At 33.3% G+C, this 14,039-nt stretch overlaps 2 protein-coding genes across 3 annotated transcripts; one reads left to right on the top strand and one right to left on the bottom strand.

Annotated features, from left to right (window-relative positions):
* The first annotated feature begins 1,740 nt into the window (after positions 1–1,740).
* LOC18031716 (xyloglucan endotransglucosylase/hydrolase 2) lies at positions 1,741–3,319 on the top strand. The gene is made up of 3 exons (XM_006420979.2): positions 1,741–2,246; positions 2,339–2,532; positions 2,751–3,319. Exons 1-3 carry the CDS (start codon positions 1,971–1,973, stop codon positions 3,145–3,147), a joined length of 867 nt encoding a protein of 288 aa, XP_006421042.1. The 5' UTR covers positions 1,741–1,970; the 3' UTR covers positions 3,148–3,319.
* Positions 3,320–6,400: 3,081 nt separating this feature from the next.
* LOC112095429 lies at positions 6,401–7,598 on the bottom strand. 2 transcript variants are annotated; one of them, XM_024184257.1, is made up of 3 exons: positions 7,552–7,598; positions 7,351–7,461; positions 6,401–7,246 (listed from the first exon to the last, which is right to left on the bottom strand). In XM_024184257.1, exons 2-3 carry the CDS (start codon positions 7,373–7,375, stop codon positions 6,762–6,764), a joined length of 510 nt encoding a protein of 169 aa, XP_024040025.1. In that variant the 5' UTR covers positions 7,376–7,461; positions 7,552–7,598; the 3' UTR covers positions 6,401–6,761. The 2 variants fall into 2 exon arrangements, 1 of the variants encoding a protein (XP_024040025.1); XR_002905389.1 differs by having other exon boundaries at positions 7,080–7,250.
* Between the last annotated feature and the right edge of the window lie 6,441 nt (positions 7,599–14,039).

Genomic DNA, 14,039 nt, shown 5'->3' with positions numbered 1-14,039 from the left:
TTGCATGTGTACTGAATCATGCATTATAATTACCCAATAATAATAATAAAAATCCTTTGAAAATTTCATACTTCTTCATTCTTCATATTATTTAACAACTTAGCCAATAAATAAGAATATTTACTAAAAGAAATAAGATAAAAAATTAAGAAAGAAGTTAAAAAAAATGAAAATATAAAGATTACTCATGGGTTGTGTGACAAGGAGAGAGAAGGATGCTTATTACGGGGCTGAGAAAGTAAAATAATAATAATTATGTTTTTTTCTAATATTTTAGAAAATTAGAGGGATTGCAATGTTAATAACTTAAGTAAACATATGGTGCCGTTGCATTTACTTATACAGTTATTGTGATGAATTGGTTGGATCACAAAAAGACAAAAAACACGGTATCATATTATCATGGCAACGTGGCTGAACGCCTGAACCCTAAAATTTTTATTTTTTATATTTTGCTAAGATTTTCACTTTAATAAAATAAAAAATATCTTTAATAAAAAAAAGTTTTTATATATGTATAAATAGAGAGAGAGAGAGAGAGAGGTGAATATGGTGGCCAAGCCCAAGAAAGACGATGATTCAGATATCACCCATCCACGTGGGAAAAACCTAGTGGATAGGTGGAACATAATTGGTGGTCCTTATTCTCAAAAAACACTTAAAGCCCCTTTATTCTCTCCATACCACTCCCAGTTGGCATCCACCACCCCTTCTTTCTTTGCAATCATGGGAATTGGACCCCACGTTTACATTCATTCTTGGAATGCATGGCCATCAATATCATTGTCAAAGTGTTTTTATTTTTTTTTCCTTCTTTTAATATGTAGAAATATTTTCAAAACGGATAGATAAATCTCAAAATCAATGTTTTTATTCTATTGTTAGGAATTCGAATTCGAATTTGGATAGCGAATTAAATAAAATTTTTTCAGTCTAATTCTTTCAAATCAATTGGGAAGAATGACTATTAGATCTAATACGCCGCTTACGTTATTAATTAAATATTGAAATCTTCCTGTTGAAAGAAAATGTAACATTTTAACTTGTAGAATTAATTTTATATTTTGATAAATACATGCCAGATTGTATAATCCCAATAGTAAAAAAATTTAAAAATATTATTTTTTCCGTTGTAACATAGAAATATAAGAGCATCGCTAAAAACTTTTCAAATGAGATTTTACTACTCATTTACAGAGTTATATAAGTAATAAAGGTTCAAAAAAAATCATTCGAATGTGATTTTTTAAATGAGATTGTCTTTTTCTCTTTATTATGGAAGAGTGACGCGCATTATATCATTTGAAAAATCTTATTTGGAGAATCTTTTAGAGTTTTTAATTCACTATTATATTGTTTTCTATCTCATCATTATTTGAAGAGAAAAAAGTGGTATAATTACTATTATTTTGGTGAAAAAAATTTGATTGAAGTAATATAAACTTATTTTTATTTGAAGAGCTTTTTAAGAGATGATTTATTTTTTTTACTCTTCTATTTATTATATAGGTAAACAAATAAATATTTAAAAAATAAAATTAAAACAGCCTTTTGCTAATGCTCAAATAGCAACTTAAAAAAATTGTAAGCGTCTTTCTCCGTAACCAATAATGCAATAAATAATTTTTAAAAATAAAATTTTATACAAAATCTTACACAGTAAAAAAAAAAAAAAGCACAGAAAAAGAGAGATAAGAACGAAAGATCCATGGTATTAGCAGTGCGGTGCATGGCCAAAAACAAACAAAAGGCTCCAGCTTTGATGGTGTGCTAAGCTGGCAACAGCTTTGGGTTTGGCTCCTCCAGTTATTACTCACGCGTTACCCACCCTCTTAACCTAGCTCCATTCTCGTATCATCATATGTGTGTGTATATATATAGCCTCTTTCGAAACCCCATTGTCACAAGGTTTTCAAACAAACAGCTTCTCTCTCTTGTTGTGTTATAACTCATACAGCAAATTAAGAACTATGGGTTATCATTATTCTTGTAATGGGTTGTTGTTATTGGTGAGTGTTTTGATGGTTGTTGCCTCATCAGCTGTGGGTAGCTTCTATCAAGACTTTGATTTAACATGGGGTGATAAGAGAGCTAAGATTTTCAATGGCGGCCAACTTCTTTCTCTGTCTCTAGACAGAGTTTCTGGCTCTGGTTTTCAGTCCAAGAGAGACTACTTATTTGGCAGAATTGATATGCAGCTCAAGCTTGTTGCTGGTGACTCTGCTGGCACTGTCACTGCCTACTATGTATGCTTTCACACATTATCACCTCTTTAATTCTCTAAATTTAATTTGCTTCATATTGATCATTCATATTCTTTTCGCTGATGATGCTGCAGCTGTCTTCGCAAGGGCCGACTCATGATGAGATTGATTTTGAGTTCTTGGGAAATGTGAGCGGTCAGCCTTACATTCTTCACACAAATATATTCGCTCAGGGTAAAGGCAACCGGGAGCAACAATTCTATCTCTGGTTTGATCCCACAAGAAACTTCCACACTTACTCCGTCATCTGGAAGCCCCAACACGTCATGTAAGTTCGTTTTCTTCTTCTTGTTAAGAATTGTCTTTTAATACTATTGTTGGGTCGCTCACTTTTAGGTTCCTGTCCTTCGGCTTATTTAAGTCCTAATTTTTATTTATCAACTTAAGCTTTTGGGTTAAATAGTATCTCTTACACTAGCTCGTTTGCTACTAATTTTAACACATGGTACACGTGATCCAATCTAATTTGCTCGTGTTGTGTTTCAGCTTCTTGGTAGATAACATTCCCATTAGAGTGTTCAAAAATGCTGAATCTCTTGGAGTTCCCTTCCCTAAAAACCAACCAATGAAGATTTACTCAAGTCTTTGGAATGCTGATGACTGGGCTACAAGAGGAGGGTTGGTGAAAACTGACTGGACTAAGGCTCCTTTCACAGCATATTACCGTAACTTCAGAGCCATTCCCTGTAACAACTGTGGCTCTAAATGGTCATCAAGCTCCTCAGTTTCGGATGCTCAGCGTCAATGGCAGGCTAGGGACGAGCTTGATGCCACAAGCAGAAGAAGACTCAGATGGGTTCAGAAATATTTCATGATTTATAACTATTGCACTGATTTAAAACGATTCCCACAAGGCTTTCCTTCTGAGTGCAGACAACACTAGCTGAAGTTGATGACTGGGACTCTGTGGTTGGCTTTGAGCAGTATTCTTTGTTTTGTAATAAATCTCATTCTTGTTTCTCTCTTTCTTGTTACTTCGTTTGTTTGATCACTTGAGGTTTTGTGTGTTTGTATATTTCATTGCATAGAATAAAAGTTTTCTTTCAGTTTAAAAGCAAAGCTATGCAGCAATTGGAATCAAAGCTTATATTTTATGCCAGCTCTTTACTAATACAATATTGAAGAAATAATAGAATTAAGCGGTCAAAACTTCCATAAGTTTGACTGATTAAAGATTAAAAAGACTCAATGAAAGTACTTATTTGTCCTCCTCCATTGTTGACCAGGAGCATAACATCCTCCTCCGAATGGACAGAACAGAACATACCATTCTCTCTAATTCAACAAATGACTTTCCACTTCCAGTAATCAAAATCTGACCTCAGGCAGCAATATGATATTACAAAAGAAATGATGCAAAAGCATAGTCATTTTTTCCTATTGTCATTTTGTGTATTGTATTACTATTACATTTCATTAACAAAATTTCTGATCTAAAAAATTAAAATAAAAGTAAATTTTTTTATTGTCTTTTATATTTTTCAAACATCAGCTAAAAACAATAGGTAACAATTGATAATATATGGTACATATGAATGTCAAGAATTTTCCTCTAGAAATTTGAGTATATGTTTTCCTGTCACAAATGCAATGGTTTGCATAACTCAAACAAGATCTCATACTCAAGTGTCCAACCATTCCAATAACATTGGAACCGAGTATGTATATATGCAAGAATGAGCGAAGCTATGAGCAAATTCCTTATCTGCATGTTCCACAAGTCAACTGTGAAACAAAGATCTGTGTTTGAAGCCAAACACATTGAGTGTGCATAGAACATGCCTCCAAAATATTGAATTTTCACCATGTTTCCATCATGGCTCTCTTTTCATCATCACTTTTCTCTTGGTCTCCCCTACTCAAGAATATTATCTTGGCAAGTCTGACTTTGCAATCACTTTTTCTTCAACGTCATTGGCAAATCTCACCCTTGTCCCTGAGTGCACTAAAAGAAAAACAAGAAGAATGCTGTTGTTACACGTTTCCAGAAGTACCACATTGTTTAACCCTAACAAGAAAACAGTGAATATTGAAAATGAACAGATTAATGCTAGAAGAAAATTAAAGCTTAACTTACAGTGACCCTGCAATGAATGCTGAGATTAAAATTCATTTTGCTAAGGCGGATTCGTGCCGCTGCCTCTGGTTTAGATGCTTTTTGAAAAACTTCTTTTACCTGATTCGAAAACATATGAACTTCAAATAAGAAATTTCAAGAACCCGTCATGCCAAATTTTCCAATCAGAAAAATTTCTGACAGATCTAGGTCCAAATTAAACAACGATAATTTTCAGCAAATGCAGATTAAAATGCTACATTCGGCATCCAAAGCGAGATTCAAGAGCTTGGAACAAGATTACTGTGTAATGATATTAGACATCAAGTGAATGATCAAATCACGATTAATAAAGTCTCATTAAGTGAATGATCACAGACCTTAGTCTGAATTTCATAAGGTAGAGCTCTTTTGATATTCAATTGCATGTTTTCATGGACTAAAGTTGAAGGTTCTGTAGTAAATGCATGTGTTAATATATGAATTATCAATTTAGTATCTAAATATTATAAAACAGAATTTATGATGACCTTTTTATTTTTCGAACTTATGATGTTTGTGGTATTGAAGTACTCCTGGATATGAACGTGTGACCTTCCTTGTTATCTAACTAAGCTACCTCAAATGTGGGCCCGTTTGTAGGATAGATTAGTGGAGAAACCTAAGTCTACCTATGTTTTGTGTCTACCATCATCAAAGAATCCAGAGCACACCATTCTAATAGGATGTGTTGGAAACAGAAGAATTTTGATGAGTTTGTACTAAATACGGCAAAATTTCTTAAAAACAGCTAAATTACTTATATGAGCATTACAAGATTGATGCAATTGCTAGAGTACCAACCATCAAGCAATCACTGCAAATAATTGAAAGTAGCCCGCTATCATAGACAGAAAAGTTACAAAAGAAAATTGCATCCGGTGTTTATAGAGTGCTAACCTGACAGGCACTGATAAGAGCATGACCATTGGTGCTGAAAGGAGATTTCTCCAACATATTCCGTATACATGGTAGTTCCTTAATCAAATCTGAAGACACTTGTCCGCCATCTTGCATCTGATTTCTTGAAAACTCAAATGCCTTTTCTGCATGCAGACAGAAGGAAGAAACAGTTCAAGCAAGTGCAGAGCCCTTGAAATCCTCAAGGATTTCTTTTAAGAATCCCTTTCTTAAAAACAGGAGCAGAAATATTCAAACAAAAAGAAGTTGCATGGAGGGATAATTTCTGATGCAAGCTATCTGCTTCAATTGGCTTTGCATCATTGCTAACTTCTATTGCTGGACTACTGCAATTCTCTTAGATACTCGAAGATGATGGAGGTGACAATGCCTGTTTATCATTTTTTCTCAAAAAAGATCCAGAAGTAGAATGAGGACATAATTGTGTGCCCAACAGAATAATTTCATGATTTATATCCATAATTTCAGGGCCACTCTCCAACTTCCTAGCTGTATCTGATATATCCTGTTCAAAATGAACATCCTGCTCCTGCTGCTTATAAGTGGATCAGGAGATTTATTAACATCTTTTAATTGTTTTGAATTTGTTTCTTGATCATTTCAAGAAGCATCTGCTGCTGAGATTGGCAAAGCATTATAATGACCAGTGTGATGCTCAGCATGGTAATCATTCCCTTTAGGATTTCCAAGTGGTCTTTCTTGATAATCAGAAACAAGAGGTGGTGCAGGAGGGTTTGCTTCTAATTTTTTCCCATGTTTTAGAACATGGTCCTTTCTAGAAGCACCTGAAATATAATTACATGAAAACATTAGCTTCCTAGCATACAGCCCCAATCATAAGAAATAAAACAGGACTTATGGGAACTAGCTTCTGCAACATCTTTCAAAAATGGAAGTGTCCTTCTAGAACTCACTGCATTCTGAATTATTTCAACCGTGAGAGTCAATTGATAACCTATCAACATAACAAGAACAATTTAGCATACATGATGGTATAATAACACTGAGAATTACATATTCTCAGCCTATAATGAAAGCAAAAGCATATTGCTTAATTGATATAACCTGCATGAAAATAGCGAGCCGAAATAATACTTCTTTCTTCAAATAAGCTATAAGATCTTAAAATTTAAAAGGATAAAAGCATCTTTCCAGTCTGCTCCTTGGGCTGGAGCCAGTTGTTTTGTCATTAGCAGAGATATTGCTTCTATGGCTACTTCCAATTAAAGTCTTCCCAGGAATACCATCCTCATTATGCATACATTTTTTATTACCACCATTTTCAGCCACTTCAGGGTTGCTAATCATGTCACTATCTGGTGGTGTCCTTAGGGGATAGTCTTTATTTGAGTTGTCAATCTGGTCCAGAACCTCTATATTCTGATCATCTTTTTGCTCTGCATTGCTTAAGGTCTCATTCAGCTCTCCATCAGACAAGTTTGAATTTGCATCATTTACAATGCTAACTTCAGAAGAACCCGCTACATCAAATTTATAAACATCTTCAATTTCAGACTGCTTGCGTCATCAAAACATTTTCCATCCTTATTATCTTTACCAGTATTGCACTTCTCCTCCAGGACGAAGGACTTGCTGCAAATCAAATTGTTCATATTTTCAGGATTACCAACACCAATATTTTCCGTTTTCCCAGTATCCATCAACTTTGTGTCACAAGAACTAACTAAGACAGAATTATACTTGAAGGTGAATTTCTGAATTCCTCCTTTCAGAATTGGCTTTGGCCACTCATCAACCATTGAAATCAAGGCATGAGAAAATTGCTGAACCTTGCAAGGTTCCTTAATGCACCCAACGGGAGTTGAATTCGATTGATTACCAGAACCAAGATTATTACTTTTGGCGGGACCAATTTCTGTCGTTGATTTATTTATCAAATTTCCATGACCATGAGAAGTTAAAAGTGCATTTTCTCCCAGAACCATTTTTTGACCACCTATAAACACTGGCTAAAAGATAGTTTATGAATCTTTCAGTCAAATATAATATGTGCAAACAAATAGTTACAAAAATTTAAAAATATAAAATGTAGAGAAGCATAGAAATTACAAGAATTTTCTTCGGAGATATCCATCAGATAGGGAAGCAATCTTCTATAACTGAATGAACCTGGTGCTTTAAAAAGCTTAACTCGAAAGCATGGCCTAAGAAACTACATACCTTGAACAAACACAGAACAGATCATATCATTCTATGCCAAATGAATAATAATCATTATGAAAAAAATAATATAAAATGTCAGGCTCTTACTGATTTGATCCTAGAGTTCTTCTGATCTATTTTATTTGATTGCTTCTCCGGAACAAATCCCACATTAGGGTTTCCATTTTCCTCCGCCTCTTTGGTGTCAACAAAAAGGTCAATATCCGGCGGTGTCGATTGAGCAGATTCTTCAACCGAACCCTCTTCAAACTTTTTAGGCTCAAAACAAGAATTGTACGAGAGCCCATTTGGGAAAACACATTTTGTGCGTAGATCTTTGATTAAAAAGCAAGACAAGTTATCACCACCGTCGACATTATTGGAGGAATCTTGATTCAGAACTGTTCTTCTGCGTTTCTCGGAAAACGGTAGAGGAAAAAAATCGAAGCGGGCTCGGCCGTAGCGGTAGCCGTGGAGGTTCATTTGGGGATTTGCTGCGAGTGAACATCCTCACTGTTGGATGAAGATCATTGGCCGTCGCTGTATGTTTCTTGGAGCTCAGCTTTCGTTCTTCGGCCAGGGATTGCTGGGTTCAGTACCACACAGAGAGACACACACAGTCAGAAAGATTTCACCTGGCGGGAAAGAATATGGGAAGGAACAGAGCTCTGTTTCATTTTTGGCGGGAGAAGTGAGCGGGGCAAGGACTTTGTTTTGGCGGGAAGCTGGAGGTCAGATCGACTATGATGATTAGGACATATTTTAAAATGCTATCCCGCTGGGTACAAATATTAAAAAATATAATTGTATAAATAAAATATTCAAAAATTAAATAACCTTTTTAGGGAAAAAAAGTTTATCTCTAGAGCACATTCCTAAAGTGCTGCACTTTTAATTGTTATTATTACCATTATTATTAATTTTATTATTATTGTTACAACTATTATTATCATTAGGATAATTGTTATTACTAATAATAATAATAATAATAATAATAATAATAATAATAATAATAATAATAATAATAATATCAATAGCAATTATTATTATTATTTGTTTGGGAGAAATCTAGATGCTATCGTAGGTTAATAACTTAGTGACATATGACATGAAAAGTCAATAAGGGGAAGTCACTTTGTTTGACTGGGCATCAAGATAGTTCAAAGAGAGATTAGAGGTAAGATCTTTAAAAAAAGGGCAGTTTTAGTAAAATATACAATATCAAAGGTATTATCCGAAACTAGATTTTAATGGTTAGGGCTAGCATGTGAACAGTGCATGCTATCATGAAAGAGAACGAAAATATCTTCTTTTGGTTGGTTAAGGACTAGGACCCAATAAGAATAAAGATTCTTTAGTCAAGTAATGAGAAAATGTCATGTTAGTTGTCCTTTTGATACCACTAAAGAAGTAATAGGACCACAAGACTAGAAGGCTATTACGTGTCCAGCTATAAAGGCAAAAAAGTGGTTGGAGGTTTCATTGCTTCCAAGCTCATGGATATAGTGTTGGAGAATGCATGTTTACAAAAGGTAAAATCATCAGTTTGCACTCCAACCCTCACTAACATTTCTACTTTTATAATAATCAATCTCTTGCAAGAATAAAAGCCAATATATATAATTTAATTTCATATCAATTTATAACCAAACAAATACAATAAACTGCAACAAGTATAAATCCATTTGCAAGCCAAATTTCCTCTTTGCTATTACGTGTATAGATCGCTAGGTTGCCTTTAGCAGAATATAATAGATCAATTAGTTGGTAATTTTCTAGTAAATGGAGGATATTCTATTGTATTATTGACCTCAACTTCATTTATTTGGTTGGGTTGCCTCTAGTAGGCATATAACATTCAATAAACCACTTTTTTTTTTTTTTATATATAATCTAATCATATATACAAAATAATTGTTTGGCTTGAGAAGCCAATAAAAATAGATTAGATTTGTATCCTAATCGGTATAGGTCTACTAAGATGAAACCACGTTCAACCTTCTTGCCATAACTATTTTGAACCCAATCACACTTTAACTTAGGGACTTTTAACAATTGATAGTCAAGAACTCCAATCTCACTACTACATAATCGGTCAACAATAACGATTTTAAATAACATAAGATGACGGTTTTAAAACTGTCATCTTAGTCAATGTCATTAAAAGGAGTACACACTTAATGACAGTTCATTAACCATCATTAGACATTTATTTTTAATAAAGGTTAGTTTACTAAATCTTCATAATTTGTAGTAGTCATATATGTTCTTAATAATGAGAATGTCATAAAACCGTCATTAAAAAGATATATTTAATATCAGTTATTTAAATAACAGTCATTTGTTACTCTTTTTCTTTGATTTTTTATGATGGCTTTTGTTAATAACTGTCATCAAATATTTATGGGAAATTATCAATTGTATACCCTTAGTTGACTCCGTTATCAAATTTACTACAACACTTTCAGGGTATATCAGTCGTCCACCCTAAATTGACAAAATGTATCTGCCATTCACCAAACCGTTAGTTGCCATTTAAATATGATGACTTCAGAGGGGTAATATGGTCTTTTCATATGACACAAGTGATAATTTAAGGGTATATAAATGATAACAAGAGATTTTAAGGGTATACAAATGATAATTTTCAAGGGTAAAATCATAAATTCACTATAGTTCTGTTAACTTTCAAACGACAGCTAACGGTTTAGTGGTCGGCAGATAATTTTTGTCAATTTAAGGTGGACGATTGATACACCCTTAAAGTGTTGTAGTATTTTTTATAAAAGCACAAATTTAAGGTATACGAATGATAATTTCCCAATATTTATTTTTAACAATGGTTATTTAATAACACAGTCATTTTATGTAATATTTTTACTAGTTTTCATGACGACTTTTGTTAATACCCGTCATTAAATGTATATTTTCAATGATAGTTTTGTAATAAAACCTTCATCGTACCTGATATTCTTACTACTTGTTATGATGGTTGGTTAAATAAATAATCATGGTATAGATTAAGGGTGGACAAATGGTTCGGATCAATCAGATTGAATTTTGGTTAATCAAGTTGATTAAAAAAATCATCCGAATACAATCTAAACTTACAATTCAATCTTATTCATTCAAATCATATCGAAGGAGATCAAAAACTCAAGTTGAATTCAGATTGGATCTAATTTGGGTGCTCTTATAGTTTGTTTTGTTAGAGAAATTAAATGAGTTCTATTACAATGCAGTATCAAACTCTTTACAAATTGTCAATAAACCGTTTAAAGCTTTGAACCAAAATTAATTAACAACCCAACAAGTAATTTTAACCAAAAGAAATAAGCAACCAACAAGCAAATTCTAACCAAAGCAAATTAGCAACATCCAAAATTAGTACACCAAAAACATTATGAACTTAACAAACCAACAACTCCACAAATAAACAAAAAATTAGTGCTCAAGACTAAGTTAACAACCTGATCAAAGCAGTGTTGACTTAATAGCTTGGCACAACCATAGATCTACTGCGCATGGTGGCGACTGGCGTGATCAATGTAGAGGCTGACAACTTGGTACAGTGAACAATGGTGGTGGAATTTGTCTGTTTGGTTTTGCAATAGACAATGGCGTGATTGGTGAATTGCGTATTTGGAGTTTTCTTTTTGGAGTTTGGTAGTGACGGCAGCTTCAACTTGTGCTTATGGGGTGTAGAGAAACTAGGTTATGTGATTTGATCCTTATGCAACTGAAATTCTAGTTAAGCAACCCAAGAGAGGGTGAATTGAGTTTTTTTTTTAAATTAAGCAAATAAAATATACAATAACAAATAAATTTAAAGAAATAAGGAAGAAAGAGTAAACACGATATTTTTACGTAATTCGGTAAACTTTACCCATGTTCACGACTCCAAGCTAACTGAGTTTAAGGATTCCAGTATCCAAGCCTTTACAACCCAAGGCTTCAAGATGCTTACAATTGACTTCCACGATGTCAATAAAAACCTTTAAAATTTGAGATGATCTCTCACCCTTTTCCCAAAGTGTTTCCCACACTTATAATCACTCAATTTTAAAGAGTACATAGATTATGCCTCACACAATGTACGTGGTTACAAATGAAAGGCCAAAGTATAATTTGATAAGGGAATAAACAAATTTTAGCTCAGAATAGATTGGATAAGCAATGATAAGCTTGATGATAATCGTTGAACACACTTATAAATTGTATTTGATGGAGCCTTTTATATATAAAGAAGAAAACTAGTCGTTGTTAATTTTCTAAAAATTATTGGATCGTCGTTAACCTAAAAAGATATATCATTATGACTCGTGCCAAGTAATCGTTGTGCTAAAATTTGAATTGTTGAATCACCATTTGAAATTGTCTGTCTACCGTTTAATTTTAGAGAGTTCACTGATTGAAGTTGGCTTGTCGTTTTCGCGTAACGGTTTGCCGTTTAATCCCAAACGCTCATTTGTTTGAAGTTAGCTTGCCATTTGTGAATAACGATCTCTCATTTTTAGACAAATTAATTTTTAGAATTTATTGGCCAACCATCTTGTCATAATCGTTTAACCGTTAATTTTTAGAGGCTACCATTAACTGAACCGTATGTTATCAGGTTGGCCGTTTTAAACTTAACAGTTTTCTATTTGTTTCTAAAACTTTAATCTTGTCTAGAACATTATGCGGCCTAAGAAATCTAATCAATTTAAAGACTCTATCACTTTTTATCTAGTTTGTTATCATCAAAATCAATTTCATAAAAATATTTATGTCAACAATTTTCCCTTTTTGATGATGACAAACCTTACATGTATTTATAGTGTGAATAATTTAAAAAAAAAATATTAGCTCCCCCTAAGTATTTTACAAGTTTTAAAAGGTACCAATATAACAAGTTCACATATATTATTCTCCTCCTTCATCATCAAAAAGAAAATTTAGTGTTAAATGAAAAGAAATGCAATGAAAAACCACATTTTTACCCATGTTGTCCGAGTTGAAATTGTGGATAAACCTCTCCTATCAATAAGCGTCACCTAAAAAAAACTTTTAGCAACAATGCGCCCAAATCATCAAAGTACAGAAACCAACATTTCAGGATCTAATCATAAAAATCATCATAGATCTATCAAATAGCAAATCATCACACTTAACAATCATGTAATTAAATATCAAATCATCATCAGAAAAACCAACATCCAATCTCATAAAAAAGATGTAACATAAAGTTAACATAACATGAAATGATAAATGTTTGTGCGAAAAATAAAGCGACAAAAAGTAAAGAAATCTATTGCGATGGGTTTGATGGAGAGCTACGAGGTGGAACACAGAGAGTAGAAAGAATTCATTGTTGACCATCCAAAAGCTGCTGTTGCTAATCAATAACAAACTGAGTAAGGTGGGCAAAAAGCTCAGGCTGGCCTGGCCCAGGTCCGCAGGCTCTGGCATGACCCTCACACATGAGGGCCTGGGTAAGGGCTCAAGAAAAAAAGCCTAGGCCCCACTATTTTAATTTTTTTTATAAATTATAATAATATAATTAAAATCGAAATGTAACTTAAAAATAGAAAAGAAAATGAAATTCTTAATTTATAAATCAATGATGATTCAAAAAAGTTAATTCTATGGTACTAAACTCTCTCTTATGCATTAATTAATTAAGAGAATGTTTGAATTAGAGAATCCGATATTAAAGAAAATTAAATTTATAAGCTTTTATTTGCTTTATTTATTATTTTACTTTGAAATATTCATTTTCTTTAATTTATTTATGATTATATTAACTTATTAATCATTAATTTATTTCAAATTGACAATAATTTAATTTTTTTAAAAAAGTAAATAAAGCCCAAGCCCGCTTTTTGCCATCCTTAAAACTAAGACCAAAGCTATTGTTGCTTGGAAAGTGATCAAACCTCACCAATCAGTTGCTATAAAGCTCCCTTGGAAACTGGAGGCTCCTTAGGAACTAGATGCTTATCTATGTCCATGTCATGTCCTTTTAGTTCCTCTGGCTCTTCAGCCTATGCTGTTGCCGCTCAATGAGGTACTTGAGGTCTAGCTTATAGTCTAAAATTTGGTAACTAATCGGTTGAGTAAACTTCATTGAGGACTCTATCATCCTCAGGGGTTACTAGGGTATCCTAGTTCTTAATAGAGGTGGTCTTAACCTATTCCCATTTATCCTATGAAATCTTAATGCAGTAATGGCCTCTTCCTCTAGCTTCTTAGACTTCTTATAAACCAGCTCACAAAGGGGTACTTTGAAATGTTGTAGGATCGTAGTAATAATAATATCATAAGGAAGCAACATGTCTCATAATCACCTATTGAAGGTTAACCGATCGATGACAGATGATACAATCTAATAACCCAACATCTAGACCAGTAACCTCATCAACATGTCCTTGCTTAAGAGTAATTACATGCTGAAGGATGCTGTGAAGTAGTCAACCTATAAGGGTAAGAGTTAGGAATGGAAGGGAAGATGGCAAATATCATCGAAAAGGTCATTATACCTACAAATATTCCTAACTACATTAACAAGAAGAAAATGGTTGAACATAAGTTCCTTCCTAAAGTTATGCACCTCT

This window comes from Citrus clementina, unplaced genomic scaffold (assembly GCF_000493195.1).
Source record: "Citrus clementina cultivar Clemenules unplaced genomic scaffold, Citrus_clementina_v1.0 scaffold_9, whole genome shotgun sequence".
In the NCBI taxonomy this organism is placed as follows: domain Eukaryota; kingdom Viridiplantae; phylum Streptophyta; class Magnoliopsida; order Sapindales; family Rutaceae; genus Citrus; species Citrus x clementina.
The sequence above is the reverse complement of the archived record's forward strand: the minus strand, read 5'-3'. Positions and strand labels throughout refer to the sequence as shown.